The sequence below is a fragment of the Octopus bimaculoides genome, chromosome 7 (genome assembly GCF_046866305.1).
Source record: "Octopus bimaculoides isolate indiv1 chromosome 7, ASM4686630v1, whole genome shotgun sequence".
NCBI classification, from domain to species: domain Eukaryota; kingdom Metazoa; phylum Mollusca; class Cephalopoda; order Octopoda; family Octopodidae; genus Octopus; species Octopus bimaculoides.
In genome coordinates this window covers 60,709,166-60,728,986 of record NC_142934.1, presented here as the reverse complement: position 1 = coordinate 60,728,986, position 19,821 = coordinate 60,709,166, and the positions used below count along the sequence as shown (strand labels likewise).

The 19,821-nt window shown below is 35.7% G+C and overlaps 1 protein-coding gene across 3 annotated transcripts in view; it reads left to right on the top strand.

The window, feature by feature from the left end:
- LOC106867695 (N-acetylglucosamine-1-phosphotransferase subunits alpha/beta) overlaps positions 1–19,821 on the top strand; it is a 61,074-nt gene that overhangs the window by 12,946 nt on the left and 28,307 nt on the right. For all 3 annotated transcript variants that reach the window (XR_016242637.1, XM_089355380.1, XM_089355379.1), the window contains exons 2-12: positions 1,866–1,951; positions 6,252–6,371; positions 8,889–9,085; positions 10,079–10,146; positions 10,828–10,959; positions 12,039–12,113; positions 12,867–12,935; positions 13,438–13,485; positions 15,109–15,240; positions 16,372–16,542; positions 18,568–18,691. Coding sequence is in view for 2 of the 3 variants with exons in the window: in XM_089355380.1 (XP_089211506.1) it covers positions 1,866–1,951; positions 6,252–6,371; positions 8,889–9,085; positions 10,079–10,146; positions 10,828–10,959; positions 12,039–12,113; positions 12,867–12,935; positions 13,438–13,485; positions 15,109–15,240; positions 16,372–16,542; positions 18,568–18,691 (1,222 nt within the window). In the remaining variant the exon portion in view is untranslated. The remainder of the gene's footprint in view (positions 1–1,865; positions 1,952–6,251; positions 6,372–8,888; positions 9,086–10,078; positions 10,147–10,827; positions 10,960–12,038; positions 12,114–12,866; positions 12,936–13,437; positions 13,486–15,108; positions 15,241–16,371; positions 16,543–18,567; positions 18,692–19,821) is intronic.

Here is a 19,821-nt window from a genome sequence, read left to right as displayed (position 1 = left end):
TTGACCCTCCATAAATCCTAAATTTTAGTTTAGAATTTATGGGAGCAACTGTCTCTGAAGACTCATATCGTTGTTGAATACTCGAAATGAGGAGTAGATAGACAGCCAACAGCTGTTGAAGGGTCCTTTCTCTGTGTTTATTTGCCCTGTTTTCCATATTGTATCATTTACGTAGTTAACTCATTTGTTAACATATTTCATGTTATTTGCACCGTTGGTAACATCCTGTATCCATATATGCATGTATATATATCATCATCATCATCATCGTTTAACATCCGCTTTCCATGCTAGCATAGGTTGGACGATTTGACTGAGGACTGGTGAAATCGGATGACTACACCAGGCTCCAATCTGATTTGGCAGAGTTTCTACAGCTGGATGCCCTTCCTAACACCAACCACTCTGAGAGTGTAGTGGGTGCTTTTACGTGTCACCCGCACGAGACACACACACACACACACACACATGTTGTATACAGCCACCACTTTACATGGGTTCGATGGGCCATTACAGCCTGAATCAGATCTTACTTAGTGTTAGTGCTGTCCTAGGTGGTTTGGACTACACTATGTTGTCTCACAAACTTCAGTTTTGGTTTGGTTTTGATATTATGTATAAATATATATTTATTATGTATATATGTATATGTATATAATGTATGTATATATATATATATATATATATATATATATATATTATGTATATATTATGTATAAATATATATTTATTATGTATGTATATATTATGTATATATTATGTATAAATATATATTTATTATATATGTATATATTATGTATATATTATGTATAAATATATATTTATTATGTATATATATATTATGTATATATTATGTATAAATATATATTTATTATGTATATATATATTATGTATATATTATGTATAAATATATATTTATTATGTATATATATATTATGTATATATTATGTATAAATATATATTTATTATGTATATATATATTATGTATATATTATGTATAAATATATATTTATTATGTATATATATATTATGTATATATTATGTATAAATATATATTTATTATGTATATATATATTATGTATATATTATGTATAAATATATATTTATTATGTATATATGTATATGTATATATATATTATGTATATATGTATATTATGTATGTATATATATATATATATATATATATATATATATATATATATATATATATATATATATATATATAATGTATATATGTATTATGTATATATATATATATTATGTATCTAAATATTATGGTGGTGGCAGCAGGGACACTTGCATGTTTCTGTGATCCTGGGGAGATTCAATCATGCCTGGCAGGTCAGTGTGTAGCAGCCAGATTAAAGAATATTCTCTGGGATCCTTGGTTGGCATGGTGTTAGCATCCGCTTTTTGCAAAAATCTACATCAGCTCCAGAATCATCAATGAAAAAAATATAATGAAGTAAATCTCACAATTCTGGAGATCTGAATGACTCTGCAAAGGAAGAATGAAATATTGCAGCTTAAAATGAAATGATACTATACAGCTAATACACTTCATGACACTCATGAGTAAAACCATTGTTGGGTTGTGGAACATTAGAACTATGCATAATTGTGGCAAAATAGCACAAGTGACTATATACTCTCTTCTCACCTAAGCAAATATGAAAAAAAATCTTCATAAAGACAATGATAATGGCTATACCCTGTATTTGTTATTATTCGTTTTTCTCTTTTTGTGACAAGAGCAACCATCTGTTATCCATGCAGATGGAGGCAAGCAGGGTGATGCACCTTACCCGCAAACCAATATTATGATTGTCCAACATTTAATTCTAGTTTCTTTCTTTTCTTTCCAGACTGTGATGCAATGGAGCCAGAAGCAGTACATTACTATGTTTAGTTCATTCACAGACAATGTTGCCGGTCATTCATTTAAACACAGGTAAATATCACAAAATCAACAATCTAACAGATTTCTATTTCATTTAGCAGTGGAGTTGGGACATATGCAACCTTTCAGGCTATGTTCAGTCCCATGGTGGAAACCTGGATTTCATAGTTATCTTCTTGCTAAAATGGGGTATTTTAAGGAAGCATGCGTTGCTGGGTTTTCTATATGTGGGTTTTCTATATGTTTGGCGTGCTGGTCATCTTGGGTACTTAAGCCAATGGATCTAGGGTACCCATTGGTTTTCAATATATCTAGGAAGTGTGTAGTGTGCGTCACCTTGTCCTCTGTCCTCCAACACTTGCCTTGGATGCGTGCAAGTTCATTTTGGGTGTATCCTATTTTGGCACTCAGTGGAAGTGCTGAATTGTACTGGACAAACATATCTCTACTGGCTGCTTTCCTGTAGAACTCAGTGTAGATTTCCCCTTCTGTTATATTCAGTTGGAAGTCAAGTAGTGATCCAGTGATGTTGGGATGTTCTATAGTGAACTTTATGTTCATGTCCATGTTATTGGATGTCATGAATATTCTGTCAGCCCTTTCACGGGAGGATGTGAGTATGAGGATGTCATCTACGTACCTAGTGAAGAAGGCACATGAGCGGCAGATGTTGAGTGCACGACGTTCCAGATGGTTCATATATGTGATGGCTAGTAGGCCCAAGAGACTGGATCCCATGGGGAGACCTGTTGTGTGTTTGTATATGTGGTCCTGGAAAGAGAAGTAGATGTTGTCCATGATGATGGACAAAAGTTGATGTATATCAGCTGCAGTAAGTCCGAAGCATTGGATGTCAGACGCTGTTATGCAGTCAGTCAATAGGTTGACCGCCGAGTGTGCTGGCACCGTTGTGTACATTGAGACAACGTCAAGACTAAAGGCATATCTGTTTTGCCTGAGTTGGTGCAGTCTTTTGATGACTTCGTCAGAGTTCTTGACATGTCCAGGAAAGATAGAGAGTATAGGTTTCAGTATGTGAGAAAGTAACCAGGATATTTTATATAGAGGTCCTTCTTCGCTGGAGACAATGGGTCTAATCTGGATTGTGTTGCTATCCTTTGTTTTTTAATGAGGTGATGAAATCTGGGTAATCTACTGTTCTTTGTGATGAAGTTGTTTTTGCATTTGTTATGTATTTGTCTCCGTCTACAGATGTCTGTCCATGCGGTGTTAATTCAGTCGTCAATCCTGGTCATAGTCGTATCTGTCACCTCAGAATATAGCCTGTCATTGCTTAAATGTTCTAGTGCTAGTCTATCATATATTTCACAAGAAATCACACACATTTCTTTTCCTTTATCTGATGGTAAGTAGATAAGGTTTTTGTTTTTTAGTTTAGTCAATGTCTTATGTTGCGCCTTGGTTAAGTTTGATGTTATTTTCAATTCCTTCCTTAAAATGTTGGAGATAAATTATTTCAATCTGGATAGTTTGTCGTTGAGTTCTTGGTTGGTGGGTGGTCTAGTTGGGGCATGGGAAATTTGCCGAATGTGTTCTTCTTCTTCTTTATCACCGATAGCCATTTGAGTAGGGAGGCTGTTCGACAAAAGTTGGCTTCCAGGTTAAATAAGATTTTTTTCATTCGGCTGTTGGCTCAAGACAAATTTAGGGCCCAGACTGAGAAGTTCTAGTTCTTCATGGGAGAGTGATCCATTCGAGTGTGTGACTAAGGCTTTTGTTGTTGATGGTGTGCTGGTGTCCTCAGTGTCAGTGTTATCTCGGAGAAAAAAACCCAGAAAAGCCATTGGAAAACCAATTATAGCAGTGACCCCATCAATTCCTAGGAATATCTGAAGAAGGAAACTTTATTCCGAAATATCATATCAGACTATGGATGATTAAATTACAACAGTTATTATAGTCCATTGTTTGTACTTGTACTATAGTGCATTGTTGTGTCATTCAAAACATTTTATTCTTTATTTATAATTACATTTTCACAATAAATGTAATTATATTCTTTTCATGTATTTAATAAAATTTCCTTCAATGCTGAAGCTTTATTAGATTTCATTAAATTCATAGTAGCCTTCATATGTAAAAAGGGTACCCACTCCTGATTTAGATCATGGAATTATTCTTTGAATGTAGCATTCATTTACAGTGTTGTTGTTATTTTTCTTTAATTCCTTAATTTGACAGTTTTTGCCTTAAAATTTGTTTTCTCCTTGTCATTTATTTGAAATGGTTTGAATTCAACGAAATAAAGTACCATTTGGGTACCAGGGTCAATAAAATCAATTAAACCAGTCCTCAAACATTGTAACCTTATGTCTATGTTCAAAATCTTCATAATCATTTTGATATCTATGATTGCATGGGTCTTCATAATCATTTTAATATGTATGATTGCATGGGTCCTTTGAGAGATGTAGGGGCAAAGTTCTCTACAGACTCGTGCTCAACTAGTGCTCAACTAGTTTTTGCCTATGGATTCCAGACCTGTCTAACTAAATGAAATTATAGTCATGGCTGGTACCATGCCACATAATTGACACCCATGCTGGTGGCACATAAAAATCACCTTTCAAGAGTTGGGCCTCATGTGGCTGATGCTGATGTTTCATACATGGCACGTAAAAAGCACCTTTCAAATGTTTGGCCTCATGGACATATCTAGCACCCATGCTGGCAGCACATAAAAAGCACCTGTTGAGCATTAAGCCTCAAGGAGACAATGTGTCCAATGCCAGTGGCACGTAAAAAGCACCTTTCGAGTGTTGGGCCTCGCGGAGGCAATGACACATGAGCAAGACCTTTGGCAATATGTCATGTTTAAGAAGGAGACTCATCAAGCCAAGTGAAATCGATCGCAGTTATGGGGATACTGGTGCCAGTGGTACATAAAAGCTCCCATTACACTCTCAGAATGGTTAGCGTTAGGAAGGGTATCCAGCTGTAGAAACCATGCCAAATCAGACTGGAGTCTGGTGCGGCCCCTCAGCTTGCTGGCCCTGGTCAAACCATTCAACCCATGCCAGCATGGACAACAGACGTTAAATGATGATGATGATGATTGCAAGACTACATGCCCTGAGGGAAAGGTGGGGTGGATTTATGCTAGAACATCTGGAGTTAACTCTTTTGATACCAACTTGCACAAAATTGTCCATGTTTCTCTTTTATAAAGTTAATCTTTTCAAATGATCTTAATTAAGATTTACCATCAAAATTCCACGTAAATTTACATTCCAAATAATAGCTTAATAACTTCAAAGATATTTTACTGAATTCTTCATTATTTCCAAAATTTATTTAGACAGAAGCAATATATATCAACAGAAATATGGTAACAAAGTATGAGAGTACGGTTTAAGTATGAGAGAAGTTAGGATGCTGACCAGGTACTTATAGAAGAGCTGCATGGTTACTCACATTTAGTGGGGAAGAGACAGAATGATCAGTTGGAGCTGCAAAGTGATAGATATTGGAGGTGTCCAGTAATTTATTGAACTAAATCAGGGGTCAGCAAACCACGGTAAATTACTCTGAGTGGGGTAAAAAGGAAATTCTTGTGGATAGTGAGGGCTCATTAGACATAAGTAAAATTACATAGAGAACAGGTTCCTTGTTACAACAGAAACTTTTCTTCTAGCATTGCTGCATCTGTCCATTGTAATGGACATGCTTAGGAGACATCATACCATTTTGAACTACAATTTGATTGCTAAGGCATTGACTAAACAGATACTATTTGTCAGTTGTCTATACTCACCATAACCTTATTTTTCAACAGTTATTTTTGCTTTGTTTAAGTAGTTATTCACTTTGACCCTTTAAGAAAATTGGTTGGACTCCGAAGATTGTATCCAAATTGCTCTGGCATCAAAATGCCCCAATTTTGATATAATTGTAACAAAAATGAAACGTCATTTCTCCAAAACCTGAAGTGAAAAAGTTTCTAGAAAAATCCTTTTGTTTCATAATGAAGATATTAATTTATTTTATTGCATTTGTTTTATACTTTTTATGTCTATAATTGTTTTCTCCATATAAATAGATTCAATAAACCTTTTGAATTCAAAGAATCTATAATTTTCTTCCTTTCAAATCAAGGGGGTAATGTGGCTGTAAATAAATATATTTTGGAGTAATTGGTTAAAAAAGTTCCCCGCCTGCTGAACTGTGTTTACTTTTCGCTCTCTACATTCTGAGTTCAATTTTATCTAGAGATTAATGTTGTCTTTCAATTCATTCTTGTCGTTGTTAAAATAATTGACTTCCCCCAATAAATTTGTAATCTTGTGTGAAAATAACAAATGATTATTATTTGTACTTTGGATCCATCTAGGTTGTGTTCACCAATGCCCATAGATGTTGTCTACACCTGGGTAAACGGATCTGATCCTGAACTGATTTCAAAATTGCAACGTGTCAAAATAATGCTTCAGACTCAGTTAAATGAATCAAGGTAAATATTTGTTCCATTTCCTTACGATGCTAATCTTGCTCCACTCTTACTCATTTTTATTCCTAATACCTAGGAACATCTGGCTTGGTTGCAGCACTTCTACAAAAGCTGGCCGCCTGTTGACCAATCCTTGTGTGATATCTGTTTCCAAATTGCTTGTCAATGCTTAATCTTTTGCAATATATGACAGTCAGAAGAGGTACAGGTTCTGTATATCAGTTAGAAAATATTCCATTTAGAAGACGGCATCAGGAAAGTCTTGAAGCATCGATGGACCTTGCATGTTCATTGTTCATTACTCCAAACAACATTAAGCACTAAAAGAAAATATATAAAAGTTAGAGAGAATAGCCACATGTTCAAAGTACATTTAAAAGAGAAATGTACATATATATTTGCATACAGGAATCCTTCACTTTACAGAAGTAATGTTTCTGAAAATCTGGCCATAGCGCGAAATTAATTTTCCTATTGATTTCTATGTAATCAAGTGAGATTGCGTTCCTGCAGATTTATTTGAAAAAAAAGAAAAATTCCCTAAAAAACAACAGAGAACAAGCAACATGATCACCTTTGTACATGAAAATGACAATTTCTAAACATACACACTACATTACAGATACATAAAAATACAAAAGCGTTCTGAGAGGAAGGTTAGGGAATTAATAAGAATCATATCATAAGGGTACATTTTTACCACAAAAGCTGTTGACTATTGCGTGAGGGGTGGTGGTGGAATGAACATTACTAGGAGGGTGAGGAATAATATTTGCTATCTTATAGTTCATTATCATGGACATCAGCTTGAGCGATGAAGAATTTATCCAAAGTTGTTTGTTTATGACACATCATCTCTTTGTACAGCTTAGTATATTAACTGAGCTCATTGTAAATTCCTTTTGTAATGTTTATGTTATGTTCATGATTAGCAAAAACCTGCCAACCTTCCTCTATAGGTGCTAACTCTTTAGCAATAATTTTTGTAACCAATTTAAGTGGCTCGTCTGTATTGTATTCTCTGCGTGTTCTTTTTTCTAAAAGCATCAGCTTCTCATTAGATAAACTTTCTTTCTCTGACAATAGCAACTCAATCACATTATCCTCTATGACTTATTCAAATCCTACATCTTTTGCAAGTGTCACAATATCTTTCTGCTTGAGGAAAACATGTAATTTCAGATACAGTCTGGCCATATATTTTGCCAAGCACTATTCAAAGTTGAAGGTTTCACTTTATCTCATGACTCAGCTGTATTATCCACAACATCCATTAGCCATTATGTTAGATTTTTTTCAGAAATCTCTAACTAGGTTTATCTTCCCTGTCAATTGCTTTCATAAATTGTTTGAAAGTTCTCATATAATTTTCTTTGCAGTTAGCTATCACACTTTGATTCAGTGTCTGGTGCAAAGAAGTTATATTCTTAGGGATGTGTTCTATTCTCACATTATCAAAAAGTGCATCTAAATTTGCCAGATGGCTTGGTGCATTGTCTAAAAGAAGGTTCGCCACATTTTATAGACGATTCACTCATTATTGCACTTCTGACTTGAGAGAGAGACACACATACACTCATACACACACACACACACAAACACACACATTCACATACATACTTATGCACACATGCACAGGCATTGTTGAAGTACAAGCTGATATATCTAGTAGCCAGTTGGATTCAGAAGTTATTGGGTTGCATTAGTTTAAATGTTAATGACTGTTGGCAGAGATTGTGGTGTTGTTATATTGGTCTTGCTAATTGTTTTATTGTAGTTGTTCAATCTCAAATCAATCCTCACAAACCTGAGATCAAAACATTTTATTCAACTTTTAAAATACACTAAGATACCACATACGTTTTTATTTGAAATGGATTTGCTTATCTATGTCCTACTATATATTATTGCTGCTGTTGGTGGTTGTGTTGATGTTGATGATAGAAACACACACACCTACATGATGTATATGTTGTCTGCATATGCATACGTATGTGTCTATATATATTAACATGCACTTCATTATATATTCATGCATTCGTACATACACATATACACTGCACTTCATTTTATATTCTAATCTATTCAAGCAAAAATGAGGACAGCCACCAGCTAGTACAGCCCCCTGTCCCTCCAGCTGTTACATCCTTGGTGTCACACTGGGTCAAGGGAAGGAGGGCCTAGAGTCTCTCTATGTTCGTCTGCAGCTATATAATCACTTATTGCCCCACATCCTTTTGAAGGATTGATTTTAAATTTGTCACTACAAATTACTTATTAAGATAGTTTCCTTTAACACCTAGTTTATTCCTCATTTTGATGAGAATTCTTACAGTGAAGTCAATACCATCCTGGCCATCTTAGATCCTCCAAAGTGCCTTGCTATTTTTTTTTTATTCCTTTTGTTTTGTTTCTGTGTTTCTTTTTCAGCTGATTTAACTGTCTTTTTCTTGAAGTTTAATAAGAAAGACTTTTCTATTGACAATGCCTTCTTTTTTTCCTCCTCCTTCCTTTTCCAAGGGTTGACACCTGCATATTCAGTGACTGTGTACCAGCAGACCTCATTGTCATCGATCCTCAGTTTCCAAGTTCCCTGCCTTTGGAAGATCTACGTCAGAAGTATTCTCTGTTTAATGAAGCCACTGATGTCACCACGATGAACAATACTGACAACAGCCGCATGGTGACAGTTGTGTCATATGATAATGAGGCTGCAGGTATTTATATTCTTTGGTGATTTTTTTTCATTTCTGAACTATGTTGGCAAGAGGATTAGCTTCCTTTCTGTGTTTCCATTTTCCCTTTCTTTACCATCAGCTTTATATTTTTCCATCCCAGATTCTCTTTTTCTGCTGAATCTGGAGGAAGAGGCAGAACCCATGACCCTTACAGACCCTCCTAAGACTAATGAGATTGAGACTGTTAATGTATGTATTTAAGCTGTTGCAGATCAACACCTGCTGGAAAGACATAAGGAAGAGGTTCCAGACAGCTGATCTTCTGAGGAAGAAAAACTGGGAACAGTGTTTAGTATGGTGTTGGTTGAGATGTGTAGGTGCAACGAGAATGATGAGCAGCGGAAAGGCACATGTGTTGGGACACTTGGGCATGTGGAGATACAAGACTAGCCACCTCTGAAGAGTAGAGGTCATTTTAGTAACTACAGAAAAGACAGAAAGAAAACAGTATGCCTGTGGGCCAGAAGGTGAAGTGTCTTTTAGTGATGGAATGCTTATCAGTCAAGAGGCCCTTTTTCTGGACAGAACCCAAGATGTCAATGTGTGTTGCATCAGCCCAATTCCAGATTCAGATGCAGTGCTCCACTGTGGGCCATACTCGAGCCTTGTACAGTCTGCAGCTGTTGGCAACTGAATTATCTTCAATGCCTAAAGAGGGTTTGAATGTTGTATTTTTTCTTTCAAATGCAGACATTTGTGCATTGTTAGGGCAGTTGTGTTTGTACTTGTAAGCAATCTCTGAACTGTGTGGTAGGTGTGGAACCTGTTGTTAGCCAGAAAACCAAGGCAGAAAGAAAGTAGTGTCTTCCTCAGGTGTAGAACACATAATGGCTGTTTTAAGATTTGACTTTGTGATCATAGTGGTTCTTAACTGGGGCCCACATGGCCTTTGATTCATGTCTTATTTTGTCCTTTAAACTATAAGAACACATTATTTGATTTTCAATTTTTTTTTTTCAACTATATTTCCAGTAAGCAGAGCCCTAAAGAACAAGAATTCCATTTCCTGGAAGAATAATTCTGTGAATAAAGTTTATTATGTACGTATACTTCTTCACTGGAATTATGTTCTTGCTGATGTCTAATTATGCATCCTTGTGTGTGTATTCGCATGTGCATACGTTTACACTCAAATAGACCACAATTTGCCAGAAACAGTTATTTTGCTCAGAATTTCTAAATGTGCATCTAGAAAACATATTTGAATTTTTAATTTTATATTTGGCTGATTGAAAGTTTATCATTAGCCCATGTGAGCTCATTCATGCTAATCATTTGAGTGACATGTTTTGGGCTGGCTGTGTATGTAGCTACAGCACTGTGGGAACAGTAAGTACTTCATTGTGCAGACCTTATAAAAGGTTAGTAGTTTTTGTGGCCTGAAGATTAAGGCCAGTGCTTATGATGCAGTCTCCTGTCTAAGTCTGCTAAGATCTATCTTCAGTATGTGTGCTGGGTTTGTTGAGATTTGTTTGGGATTTCACAGCTCATGTTTCTTATTTGATAAACCACTTTAATGCTTTGATGGTACTGGACAGGCGTTTTTTTTGTTTTTGTTTTTTTTTTTTGCAGTGAGCTAACACTAAAGAAGTACATTCTCCAGTTCTGGAATCTTCACCATTCCTATATTAATCTAAGTTTGCTTGGTAGTTCATATACATAATGTAAATTATATTTTGTTTTTCAATTTAGTGATGTTCTTTTTGTTGTTCTTGTAATAGACATCTGATTGGACATTACCACAGGGGGTATTACTAAAGGATGTAATCATTATGTCTGGTATTCCTTTCAAACATGGTATGAAGAATGTGAAGAACTTTTTTCCAAGCGTTTATCAAGATGTATTTTCAAAGGTAAGCTTTTTCTTTTATCTATTTTTAGGGTTTTATTTTTGCTATTAACTAAGTATGCTTATTTCTTGAAATAAATGTAGCATGTAGAAGTTCATGTAGCTTCTAGATTTGGTTGTTTGTACAAGGAGGTGCCCAAAAGTAACCGGAAACGTTCCCTGTGAGACAAACCTGTTGCTGTTCAAGCTTCTGCGACCGGTAGCATCAACTAAGGTTACATTGCCACGTGGTGCATCTTTGTTTTGCAGTGCTTCTCCCATGTTCGTAGATTTTTGCAATGACTGAAACAAAGGAACAGTATGCTTCTGTGAAACTCTGTTTTCTGCTGGGGAATATGGCAGCCAAAACAGTTGTCATGCCTCAGACAGCTTACAAGGACGCTGCCATAAGCAAAACAGAAGTTTATGAGTGGTTTCCACACTTTAGGAATGGTTACTTGTCACTTGAAGGCCCTATTGAAATCTCCCACTTGAAATCTCCTATTACTCTTGCAATACTTCATAAATATAGATGTTTAACACTTAAGCATTCAGATTCGAGCGAGATCGTTGCCAGTGCCGATGGACTGGCTCCTGTGCAGGTGACACGTAAAATTCACCATTTCGAGCGTGGCCATTGCCAGTACCTCCTGACTGGCCCTCGTGCTGGTGGCACATAAAAGCACCCACTACACTCTCGGAGTGGTTGGCGTTAGGAAGGGCATCCAGCTGTAGAAACTCTGCCAAATCAGATTGGAGCCTGATGTTGCCTCCTGGTTCACCAGTCCTCAGTCAAATCGTCCAACCCATGCTAGCATGGAAAGCAGACGTTAAACAATGATGATAATGATGATTACTCTATCAAACGTAATGCTTTTATATTCATAATACTTTGAGTTAATCATGCATTATCTTGTAGCCTTGAGATTTCGATGAGGTGATTGTATATTTCTAAAATATTGTAGGGGAGGTGTGAGAGATTGGATCTGGCCAGTTTGAACTAAAGCAGGTAGAATATTTGGACCAGATACAGCTGGTTTAAATGCTAAAGGGTTAAAAACATAACGATGTTATTAATATTTGCCTAATTCTTACTCTTTCCAGGTTGTTTCTTTTGAAGACAAAGGAGTTGCTGTGTTACATGTTAAAACCAAAGCTGTCTTTGAAGAAGTATTACAGGTATGATATAGTCTCTTAGATACTTTCTGTTTTTAGACTTTGACAGATATTTTTTGTACATTTAATATCATAGATTATGTGAACTAATTAGCAATATAAGTACCACTATACATGCACAAATACAGGCAAACATTGAACAAGCCCCTGTGTGGCTGCTTGACCTGCTAGAAATAGTATTCATGTCTCTTTTAACCTTTTTGATACCAACCTGCCTGACATTACCTCTGGTTTTTTTGATACAAACCTCCCGTTTTATAGTGATCTTAATCAAATCCTTCCATTAAAATTTCATGTCAATTTATGTTCCAAACACCAACTTAATATTGACAAAGTTATTTTACTAAATTCTTCATTATTTTCAAAATTAATTGAAACAAAATGCATTGTAGTCCAACAGAAATAAGGTAACAAAAGGATCAAATCACATAAAGGAATATTTACCTACAATGCGCAAGGAATTAATGTAGTCTTAGATACATTGTCAGAATAAAAGATAGAATGGTCAGAGCTAGAATGTCTTGATCATAGACATGCTCAACTATTGCTGACCTAAGGCTAAATTTAGCAATACCATCATCACAAACAAACAAGGGAATCTCCATGTGGTAATTTTTTTTGCTTGAAATAGTAGTTAAATTTCCTCTTGAGAAGAGAAGGCCATATTGAACAGTATAGTCTAGATTTGCAAAGGATAGGATGGCAACATCCATGGTCCTTTTTTAACCTTTTTTTTTTGTTTGTTTTTCTTTTTAGCTTAACTTGACTATCAGCGAGAAAATAATATCTTTTGCTGCTGCCAGTATTGTTTGGGATCTCAATGATGTAAGTTAACAAATAATTTTATTACATTTCAGTTGTGAAAATAGATCTAAAGTCTGGGAACAGCTGCTTTGAACATAAATTTTCACTTTATCAACCAAATTAGCAGTTCCCTATGAATTGAACTAAATTTGGTGATTATTAATGCTGTTGTTGTTGTTATAAACAACAAAAATTAATACAAATGCAGCTCTCGTCATATAGTGTCATTAAATACTACCTTAAAGTACTCCTTTAAACTCTTGAAGTAAAATCTCACTAAGTTAACTATGGCTTTCATTTCCCTGGATTCAAGTGCTAAGATGAATTCATTCAACTAAGTTTGTCTGAAATAAATTTTTGGGTGTTGAGCTCATTTCAAAAATCGTTTTTGTTTTTATAAGTTAGCCATGCTATATACATTTTACAAATTAACTCTGTTTTGCTCTTCCACACTGGTTTCAAAACTAGTTTTAATTTAATGTAGGTTGTAATAGAAATTCTTTGTTATTTTCTTTAATTATAGTATTCTCGCACAGAAGATTTTTCCCCAAGCCGTTTTGAAGATAATGAGGTATATTTTTAATTCGGATATTAACTGAAGTGTTCTTTTCTTTTTGTGTATATGTATATAATATGTGTGTGTGTGAATCTTGTATAGCTAGGGTTTTCAGAGAAAGAAATTGACCATCTAATATGTGCACTAGAAATACATTATGAAAAACATGTTCACTAGAAATACAATATGAAAAATATGCTAGACTTATCTTGAGTCCAAAATTGTGTTTTTTGTAACCTACATTCCAATGATAGAGCTTTGTATCTTTGTCAGAAATTAGTTCCTTCCGGTAAGGAAGATTTCATGTAATTAAAAGTAGAAGAGAACATACATGCACACATACATGCATGCATGCATACCTACTTTTCTTTTTCATGTTATTCCATGGTGGCATGGACTGATTAATTTTTTGAGGCATTATTTTATTGCCAGAGGCACTCATTGGTGCCAGCTCTTTTAGTTGCTTCTAATGACATGCAAAGACATGGATCAGTGGTTAGAGCGTCAGACTCACAATTATGAGGTAGTGAGGCTGATTCCTCCAGTTCACTTAGCTGTAGAAATTAGTTACAATGTTACTGGTGCCAAACTGTGGCAGCCTTTGCCTTCCCCTCAGATAATATGGTTAGCATGGAGAGGGGAGGCTGGTATGCATGGGCAACTGCTGTTCTTCCATAAACAACCTTGCCCAGACTTATGTCTCGGAGGGGAAATTTCTAGGTGCAGTCCCATGGCTATTCATGACCAAAGGGAATCTTTATCCTTTAATGACATGCAGAGGTATGATGCCCTTATTGTAAAAGCTGAGTGAAATTGATAGATGGATATTAAGGAGAATCCCAATGTCTGTTTGTGCAAGTGTGTATGTTTGTGAATGTTCTTTTCTAGATGTCCTTATTAACAACAATGAACCCCCAAAAAAATGTTCATTCTAAAAAATGGTGTCTGTATTTGCACTCTCTTGAAAGCAGAAATCTCATAGTTCCACTTTCAGCATGCAAGAATCAGTAGAATAAAAATACTTGCAAAAAAAATTAAGTGTTGGTGACACAAAGAGCATCCAGCCATAAAAAAATATTTCTAAATAAGTTTCGCCTAATCCATATCATCATCATCAACAACTTTTAATGTCCATTTTCCATACTGACATGGGCTGAACAGTTTGGCATGAACTGGCAAAGCCAGGGGCTGCACCATTTTCCATAGTCTGTTTCGGTATGTTTTTTATGGCTGAATGCTCTTCTTAATGCCAATCACTTTACTGAGTTTACTTGGTGCTTTTTATATGATATTTTGTTTTTAAGATCTCATGGAAAAATGAATGAACAAATATATATACTCAAATAACAACTTGTTTTTTGATATTACACTCCTAAAAATCCAACTGACCTTTTATATGAAAATCAGATGTTTGTTTAAAGTCTTTATGAATCTACATAGACTTTACAATTTTAAATTGATTTTCTATTTATTTGAAGAGAACCAACCTATGATTCTATGCAAACACTGGCAGAGTACGATGTAAAATAAATTTACATAGCAGAATCTCAGTAATACATATTTAGTGTGTATGTGTGTGTACAATGGTATACACAATTCATGTGTGTATTGTTAGGATATGCCGTTTATTTGTTGTAGGAACTACGATATTCATTGAGATCGATTGAAAAGTTTGCACCATGGGTTCGGAATGTCTTTATTGTTACTAATGGTCAGATACCATCTTGGTTAAATTTGGACAACCCACGACTACATATGGTTACTCATGAGGTTTGTATTGTGACTTGTTTCTATTATATTTACTAGGGTATGCGGGTATTTTGAAAATATCTTTTTGAGTTACAACCATGCCCTGCATAGTTACAAGCTGCCTTTTGGCAAGGCATAGAACCCATTTAGCCACCCTGCCGGATATATGATGAAGTCATGGGTCTGCAGCAAGATGGATTGTGAAGAGGTAGCGGAAGAACGCAAATGAGTCAACAGTTCTTCTTACATTGATGCTGAGTGGAAGAATCCTAGATCAACAGTCAGTCACCTAACTATCAAGAGAGTAGCTGCAGCGCATCTATTGGAGTGGCATCCATGTTTGTGTATCAGCTAATGAAAGATTCAGTATGACTCAAGCTCCTAATGCAAATTTATTATAATGGTGTTGGATGGCAACAGAGAGTCATGGGAATTCATGAAAGCAGAAAAAGAAAAAAAATTATTTACAATCGCACATTGATTGTCTTTTAAAGTTGCCATTCTTGTTTAGGTCCAGATCAGACTTCGTTTATCTGACCTATTGCCAAAAGTATTCTATCCATGATCACTCTATTTTAATTTCAGACATAGTGTATTTACATTACTCCATGTGTCCTTTCTTTTTAAAAATACTTGGATGTGATTTGAGGAAGATTTGGCTGGGGTTTTTTCAGCCATTGAACATCTGTTTAGAGACTTCTTTGTTGGCTTAAGTTGGTGAGATCTCATTATAACTGACAAAGTATTCATTTAGCCAAGATATCTGTCCTTCAAAGGACCCCTGTACATGTATGTATAAATGGCTTCTATGTAAAGTGAATATTTTATAGTTGTTTGTATCAGCCAACAGTGAATAAACTAAATATGACTTATGTTTATGTGCCATGAGAAGAGATTACTTCAGAAATTTCGAAATTCCTTCCCCAAAGAAACACCTTGGCCAAAACAAAACAAAAAAAAAAAAATTATGTTTTACTAATTTACTGTAGACTTTTTACAAATATCTTCAGATTTTCTCCACTGAATATTGGGGTTTTACCTTCCTAATGTTGACTAATAAAAGGTCTACTTTCTAATTGAAATATGTTGCATATTTACCTTTTTTTTTTTTCACTTTTTATTTACTATTATTATGTTATATATACTCTACAGGATATCTTTTTGAATAAAAGTTACCTTCCTACTTTTTCCTCTCCTGCAATAGAAGCCAATTTACACCGTATTCCAGGAATTTCAGATAAATTTATCTATCTCAATGATGATGTAATGTTTGGCAAAGAAGTCTGGCCTGATGATTTTTATTCTCATTCAACTGGACAAAAGGTAGGTTAACTAGTTTTATTCTAAGCTATTTTGACTGTAATTAGAAAATAAAATATCAGGACCATCCTTTATAGTTTACCATAAGTCACTGCCCAGTTTAATACTTCTACCTGGCCCTTGGGTGCATTTAGTGAATTTTACTCTGTTGTAAGCATTTCAATCAGGAATCAAACTTTTAGTTCTTTCTACCTCGTGTTTTACTTTTCTCCTGCAGCTATCGATTTGCCAATATACATGCTTAGGAACAACTACATTTGTCTAACTAGACTGAGAGTTCCTGCATTGAAAACAAACACTGCTTCTTTTTTTTCCCTTGACAAACTTATAGAACACAATTCTAAGTATGTAGTATAACTATATTTAACGTGAGAGCTCTGGCTGAATATAAATTATTAGAGTTTTGAGGATTTATTCTTGACCAAATTGAGATGTCAAGTCACCAGATCAGTGACTCATATTTCTGTCACTAGTGCTACAGTGTGTGTGTGTGTGTGTGTGTGTGAGAGAGAGAGAGAGAGAGAGAGAGAAAATATGTTTAACTATCTTTGGTTCAGTCTTCCTAGCTGTCGATAGGTATCATGAGTAGTAAGTACACACTAAACAATAAGAGTACTATATACTTAAGCATTATATTAGCCCACATTGTTGAAGTAATTGCATCTTCCAGACTATCTGATTCAATAACATCCTTCATGTAGCTGCCATCACTGTCTTACATTATTCTCTCCTTTGTTACTCACTCTACTTCTCCTATCCTCCTTCTTCTCTTATCCTTCTGGTTACATTGCTATGATTGAGTGGTGGCAACAGAGAGTTGTAAGGACTCTTCAGGTTTGTAGCATACAAGTCAACCTCATCTAGTGCTCATGCCACAGTAAAATGTATTGTGATGACCTTTTAGCTTTACTGAGGACATGACATCATCTCTAGTGCTGGTGCTATGATAAAATGCTCCCAATACATTCTATAAAGTGGTTGGCATTCGAAAGGGCATCCAGCCATTGTAACCATACTGAAAATGGAGACATGGTCTCTGACTCATCTTATATGGAACCATCCAAATAAGAGGAAACTTAGACTGTGATGGCCTGGACAACACATGCCAGTATGGAAACTGAAGGCAAAACAATGACAGTCTATTTTTCCTCCTCCCCCTTTTTACACAGACACACATTAGCATATCCCTATACTGGGTTTGAATTCAGAATCTTAATTCTGACACAGTTTTCATGGCTTTGACCTTTCTACTAGTGCTGGCGTGAGTTGAATGGTTTGGCATGAACTGACAGGCGAGAGGGCTGTACCAAGCTTCAGTATATGTTTTGGCAAGCTTTCTACTGTTGGATGCCCTTCCTAATTCCAGCCACTTTAAAGTGTACTGGGTACCATTTTTTTTTATATGGTACCAGCACTGGTGAGGTTACCCAGTACCTACAAGACTAAGATCCTTCACCTAAGTGGGGTATAGTATTAAAGGATAGGAAAATATGATAGAGGGATAGGAGCAAGTGTCTTGCTGAAGAAATGAATACGTGGCTTCCTTACTTGAAAGGAGTGAGAGAGATGCAAGGTCAAGGTACATGTTGTGCAGGAAAGCAAGTCTTTAGAGATAGGGGGAAGAGAAAAAGTGGGTGGGTAGGAAGTGCATTAGAGTGAAAATCGTGTGTCACATAATTAGAGATGGAAACAGAAACAAATACAGGCTGACTAATTTTTAACTGATCTATTGAAAGATCATTGCAATGAGATATCACTGACTATAAAATTTAAGACAAATGTCAAAACAGTTTATTGTTTATAATTCCCAGTACACTCTGTAAAGTGGTTAGCAATAGGAAGGACAAAGCCATAGAAACCATGCCAAAACAGACATGGAGCCTGGGCAGCTATTCAGTTGATCAGCTCCCATCAAACCCTCCAACCTATACTAGCATGGAAAACAGATATTAAATGATTATGATTTCAAATGTTTCTTTTATTTTTGTTTTTTTTTTACCTGATGATTGTTTGTATGTTTCCTTACAGGTTTATCTAACCTGGCCAACACCTAATTGTGCTGAAAACTGTCCTGCAATGTGGATTAAAGATGGCTACTGTGATAAAAGCTGCAATAATTCCCGATGTGATTGGGATGGAGGCGACTGTGAAGGTAACGATAAAATAGATCATACAATTATTCATCAGCTTACCTTATATACATATAACACACAAACACACACATTCATACAAAAACATACACACATACATGTATTATGTGTTTTATCTGTGTATGCAACGGCATAAATAGAAGCAAGTAGGGATGGAAAGAGTTTTTCTTTTCAGAAGTGTGTGGCTGTGAAACAAAAAAGCATATGTTAAAATTCAAAAATGAGAGAAAACTTTTTGAATTTTGTGATAAGTAAAAGTAATTGGTTGAAAGTACAGAAAATTGATATAAAAGTCCAGAGAAATCAATAATGTATCACTACACTCTCGGAGTGGTTGGTGTTAGGAAGAGCATCCAGCTGTAGAAACTCTGCCAAATCAGATTGGAGCCTGGTGTAGCCATCTGGTTTCACCAGTCCTCAGTGAAATCGTCCAACCCGTGCTAGCATGGAAAGTGGACTTTAAACGATGATGATGATGATGAAGATGGCACAATCCAAAAAGATGAAATAACTTAGGACAAGAACACACTTACACATGCAGAGCAGTGAAGAAGGAAAATGGCAGACAGAAGTGAAATAGTGGAACAAAAGCAACCTTTTTGGGGGGAAGTATGGACACAAGTGAAAGAAGCAGCAGAAGTTGTTGGGGGTGGGGGACAAGCTGAAGAGAAGATAGTGGTCAAGTAGAAGTGACAGGGTGAAGAGAGAGAAAAGTGGATGATTCAAAAGTGCTAACCACAGCAAGGAATACTGAAGTATAGAAGAATGTGTGAAAAAAGTAGTGTCAGTGTAGCGTAGACTCTATACATGCATTTGAACGTAGCAAGGACCAACTGGCCTTCAGCTGCTGTTTGTATCCTGTTGTGTCCACTACCCCGATTGGTTGGTATTGGCACAATTTGTCTCCTACTCTGTTGTGCCAACTGACTGTGGATAGCCAATCAGAGACTTTAGATAGCATCATGTGAACAACCTTTTTTGGACCCTATTTTGAGCCTACTACTTTCTATAAAAACCCAGCTTTTTCTTCAATACACATCTTTTGGTTCCTGACCTCTTTAGGTCTAGCCACTGACCACACAAGATACAGCCAGTTCCAGTGACAACTGCACAGCAGCCACATTGAGACTTA